This window comes from Euprymna scolopes, chromosome 2 (assembly GCF_053919585.1).
Source record: "Euprymna scolopes isolate OS-2025 chromosome 2, ASM5391958v1, whole genome shotgun sequence".
Lineage (NCBI taxonomy): Eukaryota > Metazoa > Mollusca > Cephalopoda > Sepiida > Sepiolidae > Euprymna > Euprymna scolopes.
In genome coordinates, this window is record NC_136483.1 from 105,915,510 (window position 1) to 105,941,557 (window position 26,048).

Genomic DNA, 26,048 nt, shown 5'->3' on the forward strand with positions numbered 1-26,048 from the left:
TAAAAAGCGGGTTCTCATTAACCCTTATCCTCGAGTGACCTTCGGGCCTTGATAAGTGATGACTTCTATGTAAAAGAAAAAACTACAATATCTGAAATAGGTTATTTCCCTCTATTTAAAATAGATTACTTCCCTTTCTCTATTGTAACTGCTGTAAAATATTCTGTAGTCTCCCAACAATTTATAGTAACTATTCTGCTCCTTATCACAATTCTCGGTATCAAAATTCAATACACATCTGACAAAACTCACTTCTGCCAAAAGGATTGCCCTCTCTTTACTAAACAGGCTTTTTTTTTATTGAAACCGTTTGCTTTTCATATGCATATTAGATGGCCTGAAGTCTCGTTACCTCATGAGATCGCCAGCCTATAAATAAACGTAGCGGCCATTTTTTCTTTCTTTATTCTTCTTTTCTGACACGGACACTGCAAGCTGTACAAAATCAGGTTTGTACTAATTTTTATCACAGGCGATTCTCAACTCAGTAGTTAGATGCCGATGAAGCTTCACGACACTTCCTGAAGTCAGAGTTGCACCATAAGAAGGTCATTCTGACTGTTTGTTGGTCTGCAATAGGTCTCATCCATTACAGTTTTCTGAATGCAGGTGAAACCGTTACGGCGAAGAAGTGCTATAAACAAACAGATGAAATGCATCAGAAACTTCGACAACAACACCCAGCATTAGTCAACAGAAAAGGCCCAATTCTCCTGTATGACAATGCTCGATTGCACATTGCTAGACCGACCCTGCAGAAATTGAATGAATTGAGCTATGAAACTCTGGCTCATTCGCCATACTTTCCAAACCTCTCATCTACCATCTTTTCAAGCATCTCAACAACTTTCTGCATGAGAAATGCTTCAAAAACCTAAGTGATATAAAAAAAAAACGCCTTCAGCGACTTCATCACCACCAGAACATAAGATTTTTACGTTACTGACATAAATACTCTTGTTTTGTGTTAGCAAAGGTGTGTTGATTCTAATGGTGCTTATTTAGATGAATAAATTTTTATTTTAGCTGAGATATGTTCATTTGAATTTAAAAGTTTAAAACAGCAAGAACTTTCTTGCCAATCTGATTGAAACACATGTATGCATATTGCATATCGAATGCCTACTAGACACCATCCTTGAGTATCTAAGGTCTCTTTGTGCAGGAGTTTGTTATGACACCCGATATGAGGATACTTCCCTACAAACAAAACCTGACCAAATATTCAAAATAACAAAAGATCGAAGCTTAAAAAGATCGGTCCATATGGCTAACTCACACTGGCTTACACAATGAATGGTACACTTTCTCCAAATAATGTTACTTCTAGTAACAGCATTTAGCTGGATACTCCACCAGAATAGAGGAATTCTTGTTCTGGAGTCTGGCACAACTAAGTGACGACTAAAAAGACAAACTATAACATGGTTAATTTTTAATTAGGGAGAGGAAAATTAATGTTCTTAACTTCTTCAATAATTCAACATTTGAAAGGTAAAGGAGAACTTTCATGGATTTGGTTGGTTGTTTTTGTTTTACGGCATATCAACTCTTTTCGGGTTATTTAATGCCGAATCCAAAGATTTTGAAGAAAAATTTTTAATAGAATATATTTGTTGTTTTCAAGTCGGTTTCTATTTAACCCATAGCTGGGACCTGGGAGCAATGGTAATAAAAGGGTGGCTCCACACTCCCCAAAGCCCACAAGCTGGGGCCTCACCACTGGATATAGTTTAAGGTCATATCCAGGACCCTCATTGCAGGGGGCAGTCGGTGTATTCTAATGCCCCACCAACAGGGCCAGAACTTTCATGGAATATTCGAATATCTATGTATCTCATAAAGAGATCAAGTGTTAGTCCTAGGAAGGAGGCTTCTTGATTTCTGAGAACTTCGATTGAAGAAAAATGAACCAAAGAGAAATACATGTAAAAGGTATGATGCGGCCATGGTCTCACCTCTGTTGCTTTGGTTTTTGTTTCTTCCAGGGTGGACACAAGTTCCACATTGTCCAACATGTTTCCTTGAGACGACGCCAACTCTCGGAGCAGAGAGTCCTCAAGATCTTTCAGAAGGCGTTTATTATTGCTAAAAGGTAGCAAAACAAAATAGAAATAAGTTTGAAATGAAAAAAGTTGCACAAAAATCGGTAGTCTTTAACGGTTACAGCCAGAAAAGTATGCGAGAAAAATTGTTTAGACATTAAAAATATTTAATCTTGTTTTAGTAAAATATTACTGAGGAATAATTTCCATTTAAAATCCAGTTAGTATTATGCATGTAAAATTGAAAAAAGCATGCATTAAATGTCAGCATTATGTGAATAAGCTAAATCAAAACAAAACGGCTACCGAATTTGACCTGATGTCTTGTTTATCTAAAAATAAAATTTGAATTTTCTTTTAAAATGATTCTTCATTTAATAATATTTATTAATCACAATATTAATTAATAATATTAAACAAAAACAACGTAAGACCATTTTTATTGTCTATGCAGAATTTTCCTTGCATTCTTCTCTGACGATGACCTTTAAACATTACTTCCAAATCATATCATGTAGTCTTCAATCTTCATCATTTTAAAGGTTCTGTGAAATCTTAAAAAAAACGATCTATTTTGTCGACAGAAATAAAATAAAATATTTAACGTATGACATTATGTTGTGGGATTTTTCATGTAATGCCTCACCAGCAATGCATCTGATAACTCGATATTTGATTCTGACTATCTAATCAATTATGATATTTCATATTTAATTTCAAGAAGAAGACACAGAACAACAACAATACGAAGTAGAACAACAAGATGAAGAACAACAACAACAACAACCAACAAGACAAAGATGAAAACGAAGAACAACAACAAGAAGACGAAGAAGAAGATGAAAAAACAACAAGAAAACAAATACGAAAACGAAGAACAACAAGAATATGAAGACGAAGAAGAACAATAAGAAGAAGACGAAGAAGATGAAGAAGACAAAGATGAAGAAGAACAACAAGAAGACAAAGACGAAAACGAAGAAGAACAACAAGATAAAGACAAAGAAGAAGATGAAGAAAAGCAACAAGAAGATGAAAAAGAACAACAAGAAGATGAAAAAGAACAACAAGAAGATGAAAAAGAAGCCGAAGAACAACAAGAAGATGAAGACAAAGACGAAGAAGAAGAAGAAGAAGAAGAAGAAGAACAGTTTTAAATTCGATATAGAATTTGACATAAAGATTCACAAATTCAAAACGATACACCTGAAGACGCTCAGATGTTACATCGGTCGGAACATTGTAAAAGCAACAACTAAGATGAGAATGGTAATACAAATAATTAAAATTATCAATCTTCATCTAAAAAAATCCACAATTCATGCAAAAGTTCTTTTGAAGATGGCGGATACGGTTTACCTTGTTTCTTGGATTAGATGTTCTCGTTGTTCTTCAAGTTCTTCCCTCTCAAACTTTACAATCACACTTAACAGTTGATCTTCCAGACCCTGGAGAACATTAATGAAAAGTCAATGAAATATTTTTTTTTACGAAACCTTAGGTAAATAAAGCAATTGACCAACATTTTTTAAACGGTACAGATCATTATATTTCTGCATTGAGAAACGAAAATAAAAAACTAAATAACCTTCTTGGTGACATGCAATATGGTTTCCGTTCTGCTAGATCTACAGCAGATGTGCTAATGGTTGTATCTCCTAAGATTAGCAAATCTTTCAATGGAGGCTTCCTTTCTAGGGCAATTGCTTTTAACATATCAAAAGCCTTTTATAGAATATAGCATAAAGGTCTACTTCACAAGATTTCCAGCTATGGTATAATTGGAAATGTCTTCTCAATTATTTCTCTGTGATAGGTTTATAAGAGTAGTGGTTAATGGGCAGAAATCAGAAGTATTAATGCTGGAGTCTCTCAGGGTTCCATCCTGGGCCCAACTCTCTTCCTGACCTACATCAATGATCTTCCAAATCACATCCTAAGATCATTCGTATACATCCATATTGACGGCACTACCATCTATGGCAACACTTCAAAGACCATAAATGATCAAGTTCTCTCTGATTCTCTCTCCTCTAATCTTGAGCATGTGGTATAATGGGGAAAGTGGTGGCTGGTTAATTTAATGCATCTAAAACCAGGCTTGTCTTTACATCATCAATACTCTGATCCCTATCTGGCATCAATTGAAATGAATGGCTCTCGTCTTGGAAAAGCTCCATGTTTTGACAAGCTTCTGGGCTTGATGTTTACTCCTGTCTGAGGTGAAACATGTACACCAAATCCGTTGCCAAGGTCGCTGAAAAAAATGGTGGGATAATTCTACTGCTCCAGCAGATATCTCACTGCTGATGCAATGCTATACCTGTATAAAAGCCAGATATGTCCAAGGATGGAGTACTGTTGCTTCATCTGGGCAGGAGTTGCCAGAAGTAGCTTATCCTATCATGACAGAGTTCAAAATAGACTTCCTAGCCTAGTGGCGGATGCCCTTTTCTCTTCCATTTAACCTCTTTCCTACAGAAGACACGTTGTAAGACTGTCTCCATTTTAACATTATTTTCATGGTAAGTGTTCGGCTGAGCTCCAATCTATGGTCCCCCCCTTGCCAAACTTTCACGAAAAACACTCATATAGCGGAAACCACTATCAATAATTTCCCTAACTCTTTATCTGTGCCTAAACCTAAACATAGATCCCACAAACAAAGCTTCTTTCTTAAAACTGCACGCCTGTGGAATTCTCTTCCGTTTGCCTGCTTTCCAGTTAACTAATATTTGGTAGTCTTCAAGTCCAACATAAACAAATTCTTGATGAACCGTCCCCTTAAGTAATCCAATTAACAAAATTTCCACTACTAATGATTACTATGATATTATCCCATAGACTACTGTACACTCATTAACCCTTATCCTCGAGTGGCCTTCGGGCCTTGATAAGTGATGACTTCTATGTAAAAGAAAAAACTACAATATCTGAAATAGGTTATTTCCCTCTATTTAAAATATATTACTTCCCTTTGTCTATCGTAACTGCTGTAAAATATTCTGTAGTCTCCCAACAATTTATAGCAACTATTCTTCTTCTCCTCACAATTCTCGGTATCAAAATTCAATACACATCTGACAAAACTCACTTCTGCCAAAAGGATTGCCCTCTCTTTACTAAACAGGCTTTTTTTTTTATTGAAACCGTTTGCCTTTCATATGCATATTAGATGCCCTGAAATCTCGTTACCTCATGAGATCGCCAGCCTATAAATAAAGGTAGCGGCCATTTTTTCTTTCTTTATTCTTCTTTCCTGACACGGACACTGCAAGCTATACAAAATCAGGTTTGTACTAATTTTTATCACAGTAACAATGAATTACTTCCCTGGTATTCTAAAATATTTCAGTTTGATAGTGCAATCAAGAGGTAGTTAATTTTTGTGAGCGGAAGATGAAAACTCTTTATTCATTCTTTAATGAAACATAGTTTTTCCCCAGTAAAGGCACCAAGGGACCTTCGCTTCTTTTTGAATTACCTTTTACTTGAGTAAGATATTTTCAGAGAGTCGTCTAGTATGATAAATAACCATAATTTTATAGAGATTATCAATATTATTGAAGGAGTTATTTGAAGTTGGTCAAAGTACGTACCTCTGTATATGTCCAACGTACTATTCTACAATGTTGAAATTAAAGGAAGGGTTGCCCTATAAAGAGATATACTTTAAACACAACAAAGTTGATGGGGATATTGTTTAGTGTGTTTAAAATTTATTTAACAGTAAAAAACAAAAAACAAAAAAAAAAACAAAAAACAAACTTACTTTCATAGTGACTGTATAATTTATAACCATTGATTTCCCAAAAACGTCTGGTGTATATTTGGGGTTAGCTAGCTTTGTGTTTAGGTATAATCGAAAGCTAGGATCATAGTCCACTTCTTTGTCACCGAGCATTACAAATTCTCTCCCTTGACCACCTGTGAAAGAGATTGTACATTTATTAGATTTTAGAAGCATTAGTTCTGCTTCTAGTAATTAGCAGGGCGTTAAACCAGATACGATGCTGCTGATACTGATGCAGCTGATGATGCTGATGATGCTGATGATGATTTCAAAGAAAGAAAGATACTAAAATCTATTACATGCTTCTTTATTATCATCTCATTCATATGAAAACATGTTATTTTACTTTTGATTTATTTAATTCTTAAAATCCCCCTTGAAAATCCTGTCAATTCAGGGTATCATGTTAATCCGTAAACTAGTACATATTTAACAACTTAAAGTCGCAGAGAAACGTTAACATCTACACAGGAAATCGTAATCAAGGAAAGAGGTTAGGGTATGTATTTAGATGCCACCTCAACCTGCTGTAGAAATAGACGTAATGTTCCTTTTTTCAAACAGAGAGTGAGTGGGAAAGTAAGAAATTACTTAATCGATTATAAACTAAAAGGCAAAGGCTCCATATATATCTTTAGTCCCAGAATATTCTCTCTCTTTGCCGCTAACAGAAGAGAAGGCGACGTCAACAGCTTAATACATGGTTCTTCTCCAAATTCTCACACCTGAGAGTATCCTGTACTTTTACAAGGCCACCATTCCCCCATGCCATGAACATTGTTGCCACATCTACGCTGGTGCATCTACCACTAGTTTCTCCCTCTTAGATAAAGTCCAAAGAAGAGTTGTCAATCTAATCGGTCCCACTTTATCAACTAAGCTCCAGCCTCTGTCCCATCACCACAATGTTGCATCACTGTGCCTGTTTTACAAATATTTTAATGGAACGTGTTCTGATGAACTTGCTTCACTTGTACCCCCTCGACGTACATATCCCCGACAACCCCGCTTAGCAATAAAATCTCACCCCTTCACTGTTGATGTCCCTAAAGGCCAGAAAGCTTTCTATTCTAATAGTTTCTTCCCTCGAACAACTAGACTTTGGAATTTCCTTCCTGCTGCCTGCTTTCCTGGCTGTACTGATGTACAGAAGTTTAAATGTAACATAAACAAATATCTTGTTAATCTTTCTTAGACATGGCCTCAAATAGTAGCCTTTTACGTCCAAGTGGCGATATGCTTTGTAAGGGGTGAACATGAGTAAAAAAAAAAAAAAAAAAAAAAAAATTCAGAATATTCTTCTTTGCTTTTATTGCTACGATATTTTAATTCCATGGAGACGAGAGTGGATGAAGTGCCTCAGTTAAATGCAAATGTGTGTGAAGTGACGTCACCATAAGTAAGAAGAACAATAATATAAAAAGACACAGATCCACGATGACATTCAAGAGGACAGAAGTCAGAGAGAAGGAGCACGATCACGTTAGAGAAGATGATCACGTTGTCGACGTGGATGACATCAGAGTGGTAACAAGAAGTCACGGTTTTTAAACCTGAAACAGAAGTTAAAGTTCTTTCCTTTTTCTTATCCTTTGTCTCCTTTGTGACTGAGTCTATAATGTATTGTGTGTAACATTACAGAGTTACGAAGTATGGTTTAATTACACTGATATGATTTATTGGCCTGCATTTGATAACAAACATGTATTTTATTTGATTATGACATGCAAGACATTTTTGGAGGAACATCACAGTTGCCATAAAAGGTATGATTGTTGTTTTATACATAAACATTTTACACATATACATGTTACATATTAGGAACCCTACGCCAGTAGTGATTAAGTTAGCTAGTGTGAAATTTGACCAGCGTTACATTTAGTGCATATCAGGATGACCTTAATCTGCAAACGGAATCATTCCTAGAGATAGGTGACGTTGAGGCAAAGGGCAGATGTCAAACGCCATAGACAAAAAAGTTGAATGATGACGAATAACATCGCGTTTTCGAGTGAGAAAAACAAACGTTTTCAGTTAGTCTCTCTGTGGGAGCCATATGAACTAGTCACGGCCAATAATGTAGGAAACTCGTAATCTTGGTGAATGTTACTTCTATGTTTCTATCCGTGTGTGTCACTCATTTCAGTAAGTTAGAAAGTAAAGTTAAAGAATTAAACAATTAGCCAAGAGAACATTTCTCCTAGCTCTATTCTTTCCAAATAAAACCTTGATGAAAACTCAGCGAACATCCCCTTTTGTCTTTCATGCATGAAAAGTTTTATTCGTCTTGGTTAAACAAATGAGACGATCGACGTTTACTATATGAAACGACGACGATGGAAAGACATGGGAAGCACGTAAATGACTAGCACATTTAAATAAATAAATCCAATGTATTTATAGAAAAAATCCAATGTATTTATATAAAAAATTCTGTTATTTGTTATTGAAAATGTGGCATATACATTCCTTTACAAAGTAAAAATTTAAATGTCATAGACTTAATTTGTCACATTGTATAATTCGGGGGATTAAAAAACACGGTTTAGTGTCGTGAACATTGTGCAATGAAAAATTGTGCACAGGTGATGAATACTGTTTTATTCTGTTTTTGTTAAATACTAATAAATGAGGAACCCATTCGGGTTAAAATCCAGTTAGTATTACACTTGTAAGAAGATAACACTTGAAATATGTGCATTATGCTGAAATAATCGCTAACTTCTGTTTATACGAAGATTCCGTTGTTTTATAGTGATTATTACACCATCTGTACACATTTAAAGCAGGTTTTTCTCAAGATTACAAGCGTAATACTTATTAGATTTTAACTCGAAATAGTTCCTCATTTACTAATATTTAACAAAAACAAGATCAATTAATATTTATCGCGTGTACACATTTTTCATATAATAATAATAACAACAACTAGTGGAACCTGTGGAAATTCCACAGCGGCATCTTTTATATGTAATATATTGTTGCTGGGCATACTGTAGACGTTCAGTGTGAATGGAGACCCTGCAATATTATTATAGCTCTTTTGTTAAAACTGTAGAATTATTTTTCTAAGTAATCTGGTTAATGTAGTATCAGAATATTATTACGATTTATCTCCAATATCGTTATAGGAGTCCGTGACATATTTCCATTATAGGGACATTCGGCACGAACAGCACTCCCACGATATCATCATACCATCTTTAGACAGAACAGATACTACCCTTGGATTCTAGCCAGAAGACCAAGAAGGTATATTTTAGTTTCACGTACGGCCCAAAAGTAACATTTTTTTTTATTTTAAATTTTATTTTATTTTATTTTTTTTTACAGTGTGTCTTTGGTGATCAGGAGATCCTATTTATTAAAAAGGAGGATAGAAGGTGATACCATACTCTAAAAATTAAATTATTATCTCTATATACTAATTTAATGTTCGTAGTATGTTATCACCAACTATACTCCTTTTTAATTTATAATCTGGAAACCGTGACACATGTACGTATGTAGTTAAAAGTACTACGATATTTATATAGATATATTTTTATTGACATAGACAAATTTACATGGTTGCGACACTGGAAGGCAACTTAATAAAGTTTGTCTTTAACAGAAGAAGTTCGGTTCTTAAAACTTCTTCTGTGGAAGATAAACTTTATTAAGTCGTCCGACGAGGACTTGCAGTCTTGACCGACAATCTGTCCAAAACATTAGCATATCCAGTGTTGCGACCATGTAAATTTGTCTATATCAATAAAAATATGCTGTGTTCTTTTTTTTATTGAGCACTTTTAATAATCACGTTAAATTCATGAGTTTTCTCTCTTGAATACTTATAACTTGGGAAACCAAGGGAAAGAAAATAAAATAAAACTGAATTAAAATTTACAATTGAATTTGTTATTCGACAGAATTCCTCAAAAACAATTTTCGAAAATCCTTATTCTGCAGAGTTTCAATGAATGTTATTCTTACTATTCTTCTCGTCGGAGGAAAGAAAGAAATTGGCAAATTATTATTATAGCAGAGCTACAAGTCGCTGATTAAGGCATTAAACGAAGCAGCAATTCATGATGGTTAGTCATAAATTGCAAAAAAAAAATTTTTCAGATCAGTTAAAAACATGTGAAAATATGGAGGAAATAAAGAGGAAAAAAAGGACCCCCCCCCCCAAAAAAAAACAAAAAAAACAAACCAGGAGTGAAAGTTTCAGTGTGCGTGAAGACTCACTCGATGGTAAATCCGACAAACAAAGAAAATTAAAAAAACAAAACAAAAAAAACCCAGAAAAACAAATAATAAGAATTTAAAAGTCAGTGGAACACTCAAGTGCATTGTATAGTGAAAAAAACTAAACGAAGAAGTAATTTCAGAGCGAGAAATAATCTGGCTGGAAAAGAAGTTCAATGCAGCTTCAGTGAATATAAAATTGCTCTTGCAAGAGGTGAAAAAGCCTCAAAATCGCAAATGTGATTTTCAGTCAGTAATACATGACAAACAGAATCGCTTCCATGGTTGCTATGGCGTCAAATGGTAAGAGCTAATGTTATATTTGAAAATTATGTCAGTTCAAATCAGAGTTGCAAATGTGTAGGCGTAACCCCAGACAGCGGAAATCGTCATGAAAGCATGATTGGTATGATTCAATGAGTGCTAAAAAGTGTTACAAGGTTATACAATCCTAACATTAAAAGGGAAGAAGGCTAAATTTAATTTAAATGTAATAAAAGCATAGCCACATTAACAATTATAAGAATATCAACGATGACAACAACAACAACAACAACAATAATAATAATAATAATAATAATAATAATAATAATAATAATAATGCAAATATTGTAACAATGATTTAAGTAAAATGATTAATGAAAATAAAATATGGAGATAATATTGTTATGTATGCTGTAAACTAAAATTAAAATTTTGGGATACCATTGTCATTGATAAAATTAAAGAAAAAAGAATAAAATGCAACAGTACTATTAATAATTATCATAATACTTAAGATAAAACAGATAAAAATAGTAATAAGGATAACAACAAAAAATATTTTAAAGATATATATATATATATCTTTAATATATATATATATATATATATATATATATATATATATAGTACTTATAAGCATTATAATAGTAAAAATGATAAAAAATTATATAATTATAATTTTAATAATGATTTTAATATAAATTTTAATAAGAAGAATAATTAGAATAGTGATAAGTGAATGGAAAAATAAAAAATAAAATTAATAATAAAAAAGTAGTAATAGTAAGATGTACATAAATAGTAGCATTAGTACCATTAATAGTTCTAGTAAAAATAATCGTAATATTTATGACAAGAATGTTAATGACTAAATCGTATAATGTATGATTTTAATAACATGAATGCTATGTGATTAGGAGTTATAGATAGTGAGAAAGTTAAAAATCTTAAAGGCATTTGGGAGGATATAAAAAGATGTAGGAAAATAATAACTAAAAAACGATTTATTTTGCAATTAATGTTTCAGTGGAGGCTAAGTGACTTCAAAATTGCAATACTTGTATTTTGCCTTATGTTTGCCATGGAAAATAAGTTCACTTTTAGTATTGATTACATTCTTGCATTGAGTAGAAGTTATTATCCTTATATATATATATATATATATATATATATATATATATATATATATATATATATATATGTGTGTGTGTGTGTGTGTTTGTGTGTGTGTGTGATAATAATCTCCACAAGTTGTCTCAGAGAGAAATCTTTGATTATAGCCTTTGTGACTACACCTAGTGAGTAAATAATAATAATTTTTAAAAAAATCATGTAAAAAATATTCGCCATTACTTGATTTTCTAAAGTTTTCAAATTTAACTTTACAAAACAAAGCTTTCAAAAGATGTGACTAACTCCTACTCAATTTTCATGCGAACCACGCGGCACACATCTGCTTTGACTTAACGCAATCGTCAATGAGATCGGACATACATTTTTTCTCTTTTAGACGTCATCACTCCTGGACTCAACATCACCAACAAAATGAAGAAAAAAAATACAAAGTCTTCTATGATTAGGGTGGCTACCACCGCATAATAAAAAAAGTTATTTTTCATTCAATAAAAGGGTATGTTTTATAATCCACAGAGATTCGAAAAATTGGTCAAAAATTCAAATATATAACAAATAAATATATCAAAGGCAATAATACTCATTCTTCTACCTGGAAAAGTTTTTAGTGGTTTTACTCACTTTACAACGTTTGTTCGGTTCAAAAACCATGCAGTGTCGAGCGTTACGTGAGAACAAAACAAAAAAAAAAATGGCCGCAAGTTGACACCTAAATATTTAAAGTTTTGAAAATGATTTAAAAATAAAACTAAAACAAAATACTGTTAGCAACCCACACATATATCACGGTAACATATATTGAGCGGGTTTCTAACAGTAATTTGTAAAACTTGTTATTTTTTCGACTCTCTGTGGATTGTAAAACATACCCTAATAAAATATTATACAGCATTACTCGGTTTTGTAAAGTTTTCGCATTTAATCTAGTAAACAATTTATAGAGGACTAATCATTTTTTATGAAAAAGAAAACCTTGATATTTGTAAAATTATAAAAACTTTTCATAAATACACACAAAAAACGTTTCTTTTAAAATATAAATATCTGCGTAAAATGCATTTTTTTTTTTAAATAAAAAATATATATTAAAACATGTTTTATTAAATACATTAATCGTGGAACACTAAAGCCAGAAAAATATAGCCACCATCTTTATAAAAGATGACGATAACGGGGCTAGACCGACATAACTCAACTTTATAATTTTCTAGTTATGAATAGGCAACTATTTTTTTTTTTTGTTATTAAAGTGTAAATTTTAAAGCAAAAAGAATAAAACAACAAAAACAAACAAAAAACAATATTTTGTTATCCCCTACCCCCGACAAGTTCCCTGTTCTTAACTAGAAAATTATTAAACAAGTTTTATAAAATCCATAAAAAGAAATCCGGTGAAACTGCAGTCATAAAAGAAGGATGTGAAACAAAGACAAATTTTGTGCTTTAATTTAAACCAGACTTTTGCAATAATACCAAAGGTAAATTTGGGAGACATATACAACGCAGTCCTCATTTCTTCGAATTACTATTGATTAAGCAAGAACTTTTAAGATCATGAATATTTTTCGACTTGTTCCATTTTTCGATCGGGGTTCAGTTTGCTATCTAAGAAAAATGTAATATAATCCCACCCAATGAGGATAAAAAATTGTTGTTTATTTTTTTTTATTTTTAGAAGGTTATGTTCTCACCCACGAACGATCAAGAAAGCGAATAGAATAAATGGTGTTTCTGCATTTATCGACTCGCGATTTCCACGATGTTACTTCGTTGTGCCCGGCGGATGACGGGAATAACCGGAAATGGCCGGACGATTCTTATTACAAAAAAAAAAAGCAAAAAAAAAAACAACAAAAAAAAAAAAAACAGAAATTGTTACAGCCCTTCTCGTGTTAAGAATGGCGACGACCACTAAAATTCATTAAGTAATACATTGGAAAAAAAATGTCTTAATAACCAGAAAACTACTTGTCGACCGTTTCCGGTTCTTCCCATCATCTGCCGGGCACACACGAGTAACTTTGTGGAAATCGCGGGTTGATAAATGCAAAAGTACCGAATAAAGTCTTTTTATACATAAGTGCACGGGTCTCTATACGAAGTTTCTGTTCAGCAAGCGTTCCTTCTCGTCATCGTTTCCTTTATGGCGAGGCCGTCCAGCAGTTTCCGATTATCTTGTCATTTTAACATACACACATTTTTTTCATGCTCAGAATTGCTGAAACATGGAGCAAACTGCTTGTATCAGCTGTTGACTACTGAAACACTGCATCCTTTATAATCTTCATGCTTCCCGAAATTTTCTTAAAACTGATATCTGATAATCGAACCCTCCATGCACATATATACATGCATACATGCATACGCTACTCATTTCCCTGACAAATTGTACATTAGCACATTATCCTAAGCACTGTACATGCACTTTTAATGAGTCATAGAGCACCTGAGCCGTGTACACAATGATTTCATTATTCAATTATTATTTCATTCAACATTTGGCTCAATAGAAGAAAGGCATCATTTTCTGTTTGTGTTTCTGCTCCACAGAACGGAGCCGAGGTCATGATGATGACTACTGTATCCATGTTTAAAGTGACCTTGAACAAACTGCATGAGTTTAATAAGAAATGACAAACTGACTTATCTCCCCTATTCTTCCTTTTACGTAACTCTTATAAATTAAAGACGTAAAATGCGGTCGTGAGAATGGAGAAGCGATGGTGAGTCGGACAAATAAAATAAGATTGATTTATATTTTTAATTAAAATTCTATTTGATAATTTTCCGTAGTTTTTTGGTGTACTTATTATTTCGATTCTTCGGACTATTGCTTTCATCTTGAGTGTTATTTTCACAAGTTTTGGGCATTGTAACCTCCGGCCTTCTCCAGATATATTGAACTCAGGAATCTTTCTGTTAAACTCTGGAATCTGTGCGGAATTTCGAACAGAACCTTTTATTAAATCCATAGGGGTAGAAAGCCCTTGTTCCATCTATGGTTAAACTAACAATTTCTCAGGTAAATTCGACACACTTGTCAAAACTTTCAACTCCACACTCTGTTGTCAAAACTTCCAACGCCACACTCTGTTGTCAAAACTGTCAACTCCGCCCTCTGTTATCAAAACTATCAACTCCGCCCTCTGTTGTCAAAACTGTCAATTCCACACTCTGTTGTCAAAACTTCCAACTCCAGAACTCGACACTCTTTCAAATAGACTTGCACATGACGACATATGTAGCACACCTTCGTCCAACTCGCTTAATGTCCGTTTTTATTTACCTGTCTCATTTGCATATAAACAGCGACAGTCTGCGTCGTTCACGTGACCGTCAAGCATAAAACAAACTGGGTGTCGCCATTTTAGCATTTCTTCCCCCCCCCCACAATTTTTTACACATCTGATCCCTTGACGCACGCACACATGCTAACCAAGTAAGTTGTGATTTTCCCTACACCGTCATCAACGAAAGATTGTGAAAAAGATGAGAACAGTAGTCTGAAGAATCCAAATAATACGAATATTAAATACTCATCATTCAAAAACGTAATATCTTTAGTGTAGATACCTGCTTTTTCCTGATACGTAAGTATATGAAAGAGTTTTCCTGTTAGTTTATTTAAAACTGCCATAATTAACATTTGCACGCCTACCTACAAACATCAATTTTTTTGTTTTTAGAAATATGAATAACAAAAAGATTTTGATGGAGGATTTGGAATTATAGGAATGTATTGTATATGTCATACTAAAAAATCAAAGCAAAAAAAAAAAAAAAAACTCTGAAAATCGGGGAAAAAATGAATAAACAAATCAAAAATCCAGGTGAAGTTCATTAAAGAAACAGTGTTTCAACAACCCATGCGGACATGTTACGCCAATAATCAAGTGCACAAGTGCAAAAAGTTTCAATGATCACGTGACCACAATATTGACCAATCAAGTGTCGTGGGGAGGCACAACGACAAAACATTACCCCTTTTCCTCTTCTTAGGCTTCAATGATAATTTTCTATTTGTCTTAGAATTGGTGACTGGCTTTACAGAAACCGTTTTTACCTCTTCGACAGTCTCTTCAACTACAACGGGTTCTGCTTTCGGTTGGCGAACTTAAAGAATAATTTTAAGATGGTTTATCAAGACAAGAAAACAAGAGTTTCCAGAAAAAGGAATCGAACATGGACGACATACAGTGTAACCAACATACCCTCTTGCAACCCAACTATCGCCATTCGTGAAATTATTAATATATATATTTTTTAATTCTTTTATTGCAATCCAGCTATGTTTGATATAAATAAACTTTCGTTCTTGCTTGACTTGTCCTTGAAGTTTCAGTCATGAATGTCCAACAGTTTTTGTTTTATCGCCGTTTAATAATGTGGGGACACACTGATGATCATGTCATCAGCAGACCATATGATCCTGAATGGAATTTACATTCACTAGATATTAATTAATCCCCCTCTTCTCCCGATTTTTATCTGTGGCAATTATACAAAGGCGTATTATACCCAGTATATTGTCGAAAGATAATATCTACCAAAACAAGCCACAGATCTTCCCTGAACCAAAGGGAGCAACTCACAGCCAAAATCAGTTGTAGCCAGATGTGCTTGCAATGCAAAGGTGCACATTTAGAGCATAATAAAAGTATTGGGTGTTCATGATAGAATAATGAACGCTCCCTAGAAATAAACTTTCATTCTTCCATGCGTTCTGACCGTCTATTTCATGTACTCTTTTTACAAATTGCACATTCGCGGAGTAAAACGAATATCAGATTGGAGGTCAAACATATGGAAAAACATTGCAGTCGACATGACAATATTGAAAGTGTCTATTTCTTTTCACTTATTTTTTTTCATCATATTACACATGTGACATCAAGAACATTAACTATGCCTTCGAGTTTATACTTTTCATACTTTATAGAAGCACGTTGTTTCCTTAAGTGTAGTTAGCTTTTTGGTCAAGATCAAAGTGTAGTATCTGTTCTGGCAGATGCTGCACTTAAGATAATTTGTACCAGTCAATGGAGGGGAAACCCTCTATACTGGGACAATTATTATTTTTGGTAACCAGAGTGCCCCCTTTTTGCCTACTTTTAGGGGAGCTGGTTTTTACCTCACATTAAAAACGGCCTTGTGCCTAATTTGCTCAGTGGGGGAGCAAATAAATACCATCTGTTCTGGCAGATACTGCACTTAAGATAATTTGTACCAGTCAATGGAGGGGAAACCCTCTATACTGGGACAATTATTATTTTTGGTAACCAGAGTGACCCCTTTTAGGGGAGCTGGTTTTTACCTCACATTAAAAACGGCCTTGTGCCTAATTTGCTCAGTGGGGGAGCAAATAAATACCATCTGTTCTGCAGATGCTGCAAGCTATGACTAGCTATGACTAGCAAAGACCAGATGTGGGGGCAACCCCACATGCCTGACCATTAACCAGCTCCCATTTCCCACCTCTCGGGAGCTGGTCCCCTTTTTCCCTTCCCCCTCCCTTCACTCCTCACATTAAAAATCGGCCTTGTGCCTAATTTGCTCGGTGGGGGAGCAAATAAATACCATCTGTTCTGCAGATGCTGCACTTCCATTTCTTGTTCTCTTTCGGGGGAGGAGAAATCCTTCACAACTGAGACAATTTTTATTTTTGTACCTTTTCTCCACGTTAAAAAACGACCCTGGTGTCTAACTCTGTCCCGTGGGGAGGCATAGTAAATAGGTACAATGTTGTATAGATTTTGTAAAAAAACAAAAACCATAGAAAATTATAAAAATAGAAGAAATTAAAAGAAATTATTATATAAAAGTCACTTTGCGCGTGTGAGTTCCTTCCTCATAGATTCCAAAACGGCTGAACCTATCTTTTGAAAATTCCACACAAAGGTAATTTATATGTCTAGCAATGTTCTTGGATATGTTTTGTACAGAAATTCATCCGATAAGTATCGAAAATCGAAAAAAAAAAAAAAAAAAAAATCCGATCTTAAAAAGTCTTTCTTCTCATATAGATAAAAAAAAAAAGAATTTTTACAGAGAATATTTTACGTTACACCAGCCAAAGGAAATCTCAGGAAATAATTTTTTCTTAAAATCAATTTTTTCTTAAAAAAAACAAACAAAAAAACCCCAGATATATTGTCATCTGGAGATATAGATGAGTGGTAGAGCATTAGACTACAGATTGAATGATCCCTTGTTTAAGCCCAGATGTACGTCACCATTTTATTTTTATTTTTTTCTTAATAATGAGTTCAATTTACGATAAAAGAAGAGGTACCATTTAAAATCGCCGCAAATCATTTTTTATTTGCATATTTTAAAACTAAACATTAACCAGAAGTGACTTTTCCTGGGCATTCATTGTCAAGCCCAAATATCAGCTGGCATGATATTGTAAACAAACACAGACGGAATTTGATGAAGGACATTATCATTATTATTTATTTATTTTTTTGGCAAATTAATCCACCAGGCAGATTATTATTCATAATATATAATAATCAGTAGAGGATTGATTCTCTTATAATACATACACAATCTGCATAAATTAAAATATCATGTTTAAGCGTATTATATGACCAGGCAACATTGGGCGCCCAGCTACTAGAAATTTTAAAAAATGATAAAATCAAAAATTATAACCTTGCAAAAAAAACAAAACAAAACAAAACAAAAGAACAGTAGAAGGATATATAAGCTTGCATACTTCCTCAACTTCAGCAAGAGGATTGGAAAAGAATTAAGAGTCAAGATTCAACTAAGAGACGACGTCAGAGATGAAAACGCATGATCGACGATCCAACACTGACAGAACGGCAGGATTTATCGATATTGATGTTAGGTTTAGGAATAGATAAAGAGTGGAGGAAATTATTCATAGTGGTTTCAGCTAGACGAGTGTTTTTTTGTGAAAGTTTGGCAAGTAGGGAACAATAGATTGAAGCTCAAAGGAGCACTTGCCATAAAAATAATAATACAGAGACAGGCTTGCAATGTCTCTTCTGTGGTAAAGAGGTTTCAGGAAAGAGAAAAGGGTATCCCCCACTAGGCTACAGAGTCTATTTTGAGCTCTGTAAAGGTAGGATAACGTACTTTTAGCAGCTCCTGCCCAGATGTGGCAGCAGTACTCTATCCTTGGACATACTTGGCTCTTATACAGGTAGAGAATTGCATTAGCAGTGAGATATCTACTGGAACAGTAGAAGAATCTCACCATTTTTTCAGTGACCTTGGCAATGAACTTGATGTACGTGTTCCATTTCAGATCAGGAGTAAAAGTTAAGCCCAGAAGCTTGTCAAAACATGGAGCCTCCCCAAGACGAGAGCCATTAATTTCAATTGATACTAGACGGGGATCAGAGCGTTGATGATGTAAAGATAGAAGTTAAATTACCACGTGATCAAGATCAGAAGAGAGAGAATCAGAGAACTTGGTCATTTACAGCCTTTGAAGCGTTGCCATAGATGGTAGTGTCGTCAGCATAAATGTCTACAAATGATCTTAGGATGTGATTTGAGAGATCATTGATGTAGATCAGGAAGAGAGTTGGGCTCAGGATGTACCCCTGAGGGACTCCAGCATTAATACTGTGAGCTTTTGATTTCTGCCTATCAACCACTACTCTTATGAACCTATCAGAGAGAAATGATTTAATAACTGAAAAAACACTTCCAGCTATACTGTAGCTATTATCTTGTGGAATAGACCATTATGCCATATTCTATCAAAGGCCTTTGATATGTCAAGAGCAATTGCGCTAAAAAGGAAGTGTTCATCGAGAGATTTGTTAATCCTATGAGATATAACTGTTTGCCCATCTGCTGTAAATCTAGCAGGACGGAAACCTTATTGCATGTCACTAAGAAGGTTATTTCTGTTGAGGTTGTTGATTACTTCTCTATTTAACACATATTCCAGCAACTTACTCATGACGCATAGGAGACTTATTGGTCTGTAACTGAGAGGGAAACGACCAATAACTTGATTTTTAATATGAGGTTTTCCAGGGTGTTGGGAAGCAATTCTCCTTAAGACAATGCTTAAACAGCTTTGTAAGTATGGCAGTTAGTTCTGGTTGAAGCTTTTTCAGAACTATAATTAGAATGCCGTCAGGGCCAGTTGCTTTACTGGAATCATGGTTTTGATTAGTTTGACAACATCACGCACAGATATTTGTATGTCGCATAGCGTATTTAAGATACAGGAGGAAATACGGGGGATTAGCAGCCTTGATCGCATAGGGTAGAATTATCTGCAAAGTTCTTGGCAAAGAGTTTGGCTTTGTCTGATACTGATGAGATTACCTCAGGTCCATTGAGGATGATTAGGATAGATCACATCATGCTTCTGTTCAGGATTCTGTTTGTTATTTGCCAAAACTGGTGGGAACCAAGCCACTGCTCAGCTACTTTGGATTTGACAGACTGAGCATACAAATTTATCGCGTTCTTCATCACTCTTTTATAGTGGTTGCTGGCAGTCGTAGAGGGGGCTTTAGTCTCAGTACATCTATTACGCTGGAAGCAATGGAAAAAGTGATTTCTGTGCACAATGGCAGCAGTATATTTTGGAGAGAACCATGCCTGGCTGTTAGGTTTTTGTTGGAAGTTTTGGAGGGTATAAAACGGTTTATTTCTACAATTAACCATTCTGTTGTGTCTGATACTATACAGGACAAATCTTTTTAAATATGGAACACAGAGGTACATCTGATATGAATATACGGATGCTATCCCAGTCAGTATTCCTCTTATCATTTGTATCTTTATTGAAAAAGCTTATATTGTTTGAGGTGCACCATTTCATGCAAATGGAAAACGCCCCAATATATATATATATATATATATATATATATATATATATATATATATATATATATATATATATATATATATATATTAACAAGCTGTCCGGCATTACTCAGTTGTAAAATATACTGAAATATATTTTAATTTATGCAGATTTCATGTTTATTATTATAGAGCCAATTTTCTACTGATTATTATATTGTAGCCAATATATAATAGTGCTTTCAAAAATTAAAAAAATATGACTTGGTTGCCATCAGCTAGAATTGAAACCAAAACATTTAGCTCTTCAGCATTATCTGCCTTCATTTGAGGTAAGGCCACATGCAGATCCAAACTTTACAAATTAACCGACTTAAAACTATCAATGTATATTTACACACGTGTAAAAGATGCACTTCAGTTGGACGTATGCTGGTCAAGTTCTAATTTTTCAAATTTGACCCTTTGGCAGTTTTTTTTTTTTTTTCTTTTTTTGGCTAAAAACTAAATTGAATTTGATCCACAGGTTTGAATAGCACATATATCAAATTTCAAGTCCGTAGACCAAAAATTGTAGTAGTCTGGTAGAGACAGGAAAGGTTCCTTATATATATATTGTATATATATATATATATATATATATATATATATATATATATATATATATATATATATAAACAAGGACAATCCATACTAATATGATTGATAATGTGGATCATATAAAAAGCAAGAGGTTTTACCTTTAATGTTTTTTTCCAATACATTATTAATGACTGGGTCGATATATTCATCCACGTCTTGGAACAGGAACGGAAATCCATGTTTTATTGCCATTTCCAACTGTTTTAGGAAATCCGGATCATTAAATGAGTATACCTGAAGGAAACAAGTATTTAATGGTAAAAATGGTTAATCTCTACTAAATACACTATCTAAATACACTCTCTAAATACACTGTGTATGTGTGGGTGCATGCACGAGTTCGTTCCTTATAGACTCCAAAGTGGTTTGACTGGTCTTTTTTAAATTTCACATAAATGTACTCGGTGTGTCTGGCGGAGTTCTTAGATAGGTTTTGTATCTGAATACGAATGTATTGAAAATCGATAATCGAAAACAAAATCAAAGTTAACACCCTATACAGCCTAACATCACTAGTGCATTTGAGAAGTTTATCACGGCACAAGCAGAACAGCCTAGTGTATAAAATCAGCAGTAGGCTTTTTTGAAAAGACAGAGGTGCGTTCGGAATGAAAGTTTCTGTTTAGAGCACAATCGAATCACGATACTTGGCCTTTGTATTTTAAATTTAAATTCAATCCTCTATATAAAAAAGAAATAAAATCAACAGTAGATTCTCTACAGTGTAATATAGGCTACAATGTATTGTTGATTAAATCACTGCGGGGAGGCATGTAAAAATCCTCCCGGTGCATTACAGTGGATCCCTGACTAAAGCATACATTGATTGAAAATAATGAGCGATTTCACCGATTTCAATGACAATAAAAGTGTGGAGGTGGGTTGAACAATCGTTCATCCTCATTCAATCCCGGGCAATGTCCGATCTCCCTGCTAGTTTATTTATAATAAAATATGGTAAAATTATAAAAAGGAGCATTATACCTAACATAGTGTTGAAAATATATTTGATTGTTTGTTTAACTGCATACGTGTATATTTGCAAAATCGGCAAATTTCCGTTCAGAAGAAATTATTTTCGACCGTGTTCATGTTGAATAGAAATTTACACATTTTACAAAAAGATTTTTTTAAATATTTGAAAATATTTTAGAAGTTTGTTTAGAAAAAAGCTTTTTTTTTTAAACATTTTACAAAATATTTTAGACATTTTTTTTTTATATTTTAGAAAATGCTTCAGAAAATATTTAAAAAATATTTTTAGAAAAATATTTTAGAAGAAAAATGAGAAAATCTATATTTTAGGAAATATAAATACTTTTAATTTTATAAATACCTGTGCATACATAATAAACACTGCTGTGAAATAGTTCGTTTCACTTTTTGCATATACGAAAGCACAAATGTGGCAATATTTAATATGTACGTTCTTTTACAATTGCATCATTTTGCAATAACAATATTTAACCGATTGTGCCATCATATGATAGACATCCCCAGTTAATTCTCACCGTATAAAAAAAAAGACGAGAAAAATGCTTTTATACATAAACATTTAAGCATAAACATAATATTTATGTTTAAAACAAATATTATTATTTATTGTTGTATTTAGATATTTCTTATTTTAATTAATATTACCATTTCAACTTTTTCTGACAAAAAATTATAAATATATAAAGGAAAATAAATTAATTAATGGTTTTATAGGAGTAATAATAATTATAGGGATAATAATAATTATAAGTGGACAATAATGTGGATTATAAATCTCATAAATTAGTGAATAAAGTAGGAACAAAAATAAAAACAAGGCTATGATTAACAAGTAGGTCATGTGATTATGCTCATTAAGTCAGCATAGCTGAACCTATTGTAGTTGCATAAAGGAAATGTACAAGAATATTTTTTTAAAAAGATGTTCATTCTCCCATTATTTAATGATATCCAATCATACTCCATTTTGTATTTATTTATTCAGCCTCTTTGAGCATCTTTTTTTTTTTTTTTTAATCAATTTCAAGTTTTAATAACAGCGACAAAAATTTAATATAACACCAAACTCCAAACTTCTCAGACACTTACTCGAAAATATTAAAGGAAGAAAAAAATTATTACCAACTTCTTAAATTGACTAAATTAAAACAAAAACAAATAAAAGACGTAATTAAGTAAATAAATAGTCAGCAGTCAGTTTTGGTCGGCGAGCTAATGCGAAAGGTCGGTTAGCGATTAAGAACAGCGGTGGTTAGTTATCAGCGACAGTACAGCTGAGCGACAGATCGGGACAGCGGTGACTTCTTAGCGACTATAGTAGCTGAACAAAACGGGCGTGCAACGAATAAAAATATTGCAAGGAGGGTAAAATATAAGAAACAATATATATATATATATATATATATATATATATATATATATATATATATATATATATATATATATATATATATATTATTGTTGTTGTTTTTGAGAATTGGATATCCCCAGTTTTCCCTATGTTAGCATTTTGCTACAAACCCGGGGGAACTTTCCATTTTTTTTAATATATATCTATCTATATATCTATAAAAGTGAACGTGTCTGTGTGTCTGTGTACATTTCCCTACGCAATAACTCTGTCAATTTTTAGTCTACAGACTCGAAATGTGATATACATGGTACTGCGATTTGGGAAAATCTATGTGATCCGTTTTCGGCCAGAAATTTGGCTGTTAAGGGGTAAAACTTCAACGATTTGACGTTTGAGAACTCTACCAACCTCCTATGACAATTTTGGGTCTACGCACTTGAAATTTTAGATATAGGTTCCTTGGACATGGGTCTAACTTAATAACTTGAGTTGAGCCCAAAACAATAAATGTTAAGGGGTCATAATAGAGGTCAAAGTTTTAAAAAATTGATCTTGTTTTTTTGTTCAGCATACACCTCCAAACACCCGGGCAAGACCAGGCTGATATGCTACTATATATATATATATATATATATATATATATATATATATATATATTATATATATATATATATATATTATATATATATATATATATATCCGCCGTTCTCAGACGATATCAGGTAGCGTAACAGATTTGGTTGCTATGGTAACCAACAGCCAATCAGAAAAAACCGTCTTTCCGTTCCTTACAGATTCTGAGAACTTTTGAACACCAGTAATTTTATTATAACTTCTGTTTTACTGAACAACAATTGAAATTTTTTCTTTCGAAATATAACTGAGAAGGTAACCTATGAACTGTAAAAATTGTTTGAAATTTGGTCGCAAAATAAGTGAGCAGTGAATCTTTAAAGCCGTTCGAAATGAGCAGAACTAACACTTAACCATATCATTCAAAAACACGGTGGTGTTTGAATGATATACTACCATCATGATAATTGTTGTTGTTGTTCACACGTCTTTGAGAATGATTATTTTTATTTATTTTTTTTTTTTTACTCTTTACTTGTCGTTATTTTCCGTGCAGAAACTAAAGATCATACCTTTAAAAATTCGTAGAGAAAGATCAGGACACAGGCCGGGTCCTGATCAACCTTGGTTGGGTCAACCCAGGGAGATGGCATGATGTTTCGAACGACCGAAACTATCAATAGACTGAGGAAACTTTACTGGGTGCTGTTTTACAATTTGTCATTGTTCTGAGGGAAACAACTCTCTGTTACTAATAAATTCGTTCATTTTTTCATCTCATAATTTAGGACGCTAATAATGCTGTCAGTACGTTTACACGAGCGGTTTATGGTTTTCGTTCTTCTTTTTATTCTTTTTTCTTTTTGAGAGGGGTATTCAATTATAGAAATTATATAGTTTTAACAGTTGCTTCTGCAGTTTAAGTAACCGTTTTTCCGTAAGTAACGCCCCCCCCCCAATGTAAACAGAATGTTTGTGAAATATTAAACAGTTCTTATGCTCGGTTAATGTCGGCGCGTTACTTACGGAAAAACGGTAAATTAAACTGCAGAAGCACCTGTTAAAACATATTGTCTCCCTCAGAACAATAACAAATTGTAAAACAGCGCGCATTACTGATAATATATTCCAAGCGCACCAGGATGAAGTATTTCTCAAATTCAAATATTACGAACAAATTAAAAGGTTCATTTTATTTTGCTGCCGCTAGTAGAATCATAAAACAAAGATTTGCCGTAAAGTTTGGGAGTTGAGTTTTTTGTACAATTTCACCTTCCGTTGGATGTATGTCGCTCACAATATATAGATGTTTTAATTATGTTATAGAAATTAGAAAGTCAAATAACGATATGTGTTTGTGTTTTTTTCTCCAAAATAAATCATTTATCTTAAAGAATAAACAAGCTTTCGACTTATAAAAATTTTTTTTCTTAGGTTTGACATTTGTATTGTAAATCATCTTTCCCTTTCTAGATATAAAATCCCTCGTGGATAGTAGTCCGTGGAGGTTGTTAGTCACGGTTGGTTTAGATGTCTCATGTGCTACACACGTGCTATGGGTTAATAAGAAAAGTATTTGCACTTTGAAAACATCATTCCGTTCAAATGAATTATATTATAGAAATTAGAAAGCCAAATGTGGTGTAATATTTTTTTAGCTATTTTTATACCGGATAACGCCAGGTTGCTTGCTAGTAAGAAATAAAGTAAAGGTTATTACTTTAAGGTTTTTGCCTTCTTCTTTCTTCTTGATCCAGTTAAGAGCCTGTTGTTGTGGATCTATACACAGAGGGAAACGGCTGGCTCGGATGGTTAGGATACCATTCTGGATTGACAGTTCATCTGGTGGAAGGCCTTCCGATGTCCATCTAAATAATAAAATAATGTATATATATATATATTAGTGATGGTACGATTCCAATATTTTTCCCAATTTCGATACAATTATCGATTCTGTGCTAAATTCCCGATTCCGATACAATTACCGATTCCAATTCTTTATATATCTCTAATTATTTAGCTATAAGATTGCTATTTCCCCCGATTTTCGTAAAAACACATGTTAAATATGGAGATATTTTCCTAAACGTCAAAATTACACTTGTGAATGGTGATCTATCGATTTTAGCTTTACTAGTAATTTAAAAATCAATAAATATTTATTATTTAATCATTATTACCAGCAATGGAAGAGTTCGGTTTAAACAAAATC

At 33.4% G+C, this 26,048-nt stretch overlaps 1 protein-coding gene across 1 annotated transcript in view; it reads right to left on the bottom strand.

The window, feature by feature from the left end:
* LOC145293997 (dynein axonemal heavy chain 10-like) overlaps positions 1-26,048 on the bottom strand; it is a 345,710-nt gene that overhangs the window by 92,100 nt on the left and 227,562 nt on the right. Inside the window, exons 57-61 of the mRNA XM_080140914.1 lie at positions 25,557-25,704; positions 21,012-21,147; positions 5,818-5,972; positions 3,405-3,493; positions 1,959-2,088 (exon numbers count right to left, since the gene is read on the bottom strand). Of these exons, the coding sequence (XP_079997040.1) occupies positions 1,959-2,088; positions 3,405-3,493; positions 5,818-5,972; positions 21,012-21,147; positions 25,557-25,704 (658 nt within the window). The remainder of the gene's footprint in view (positions 1-1,958; positions 2,089-3,404; positions 3,494-5,817; positions 5,973-21,011; positions 21,148-25,556; positions 25,705-26,048) is intronic.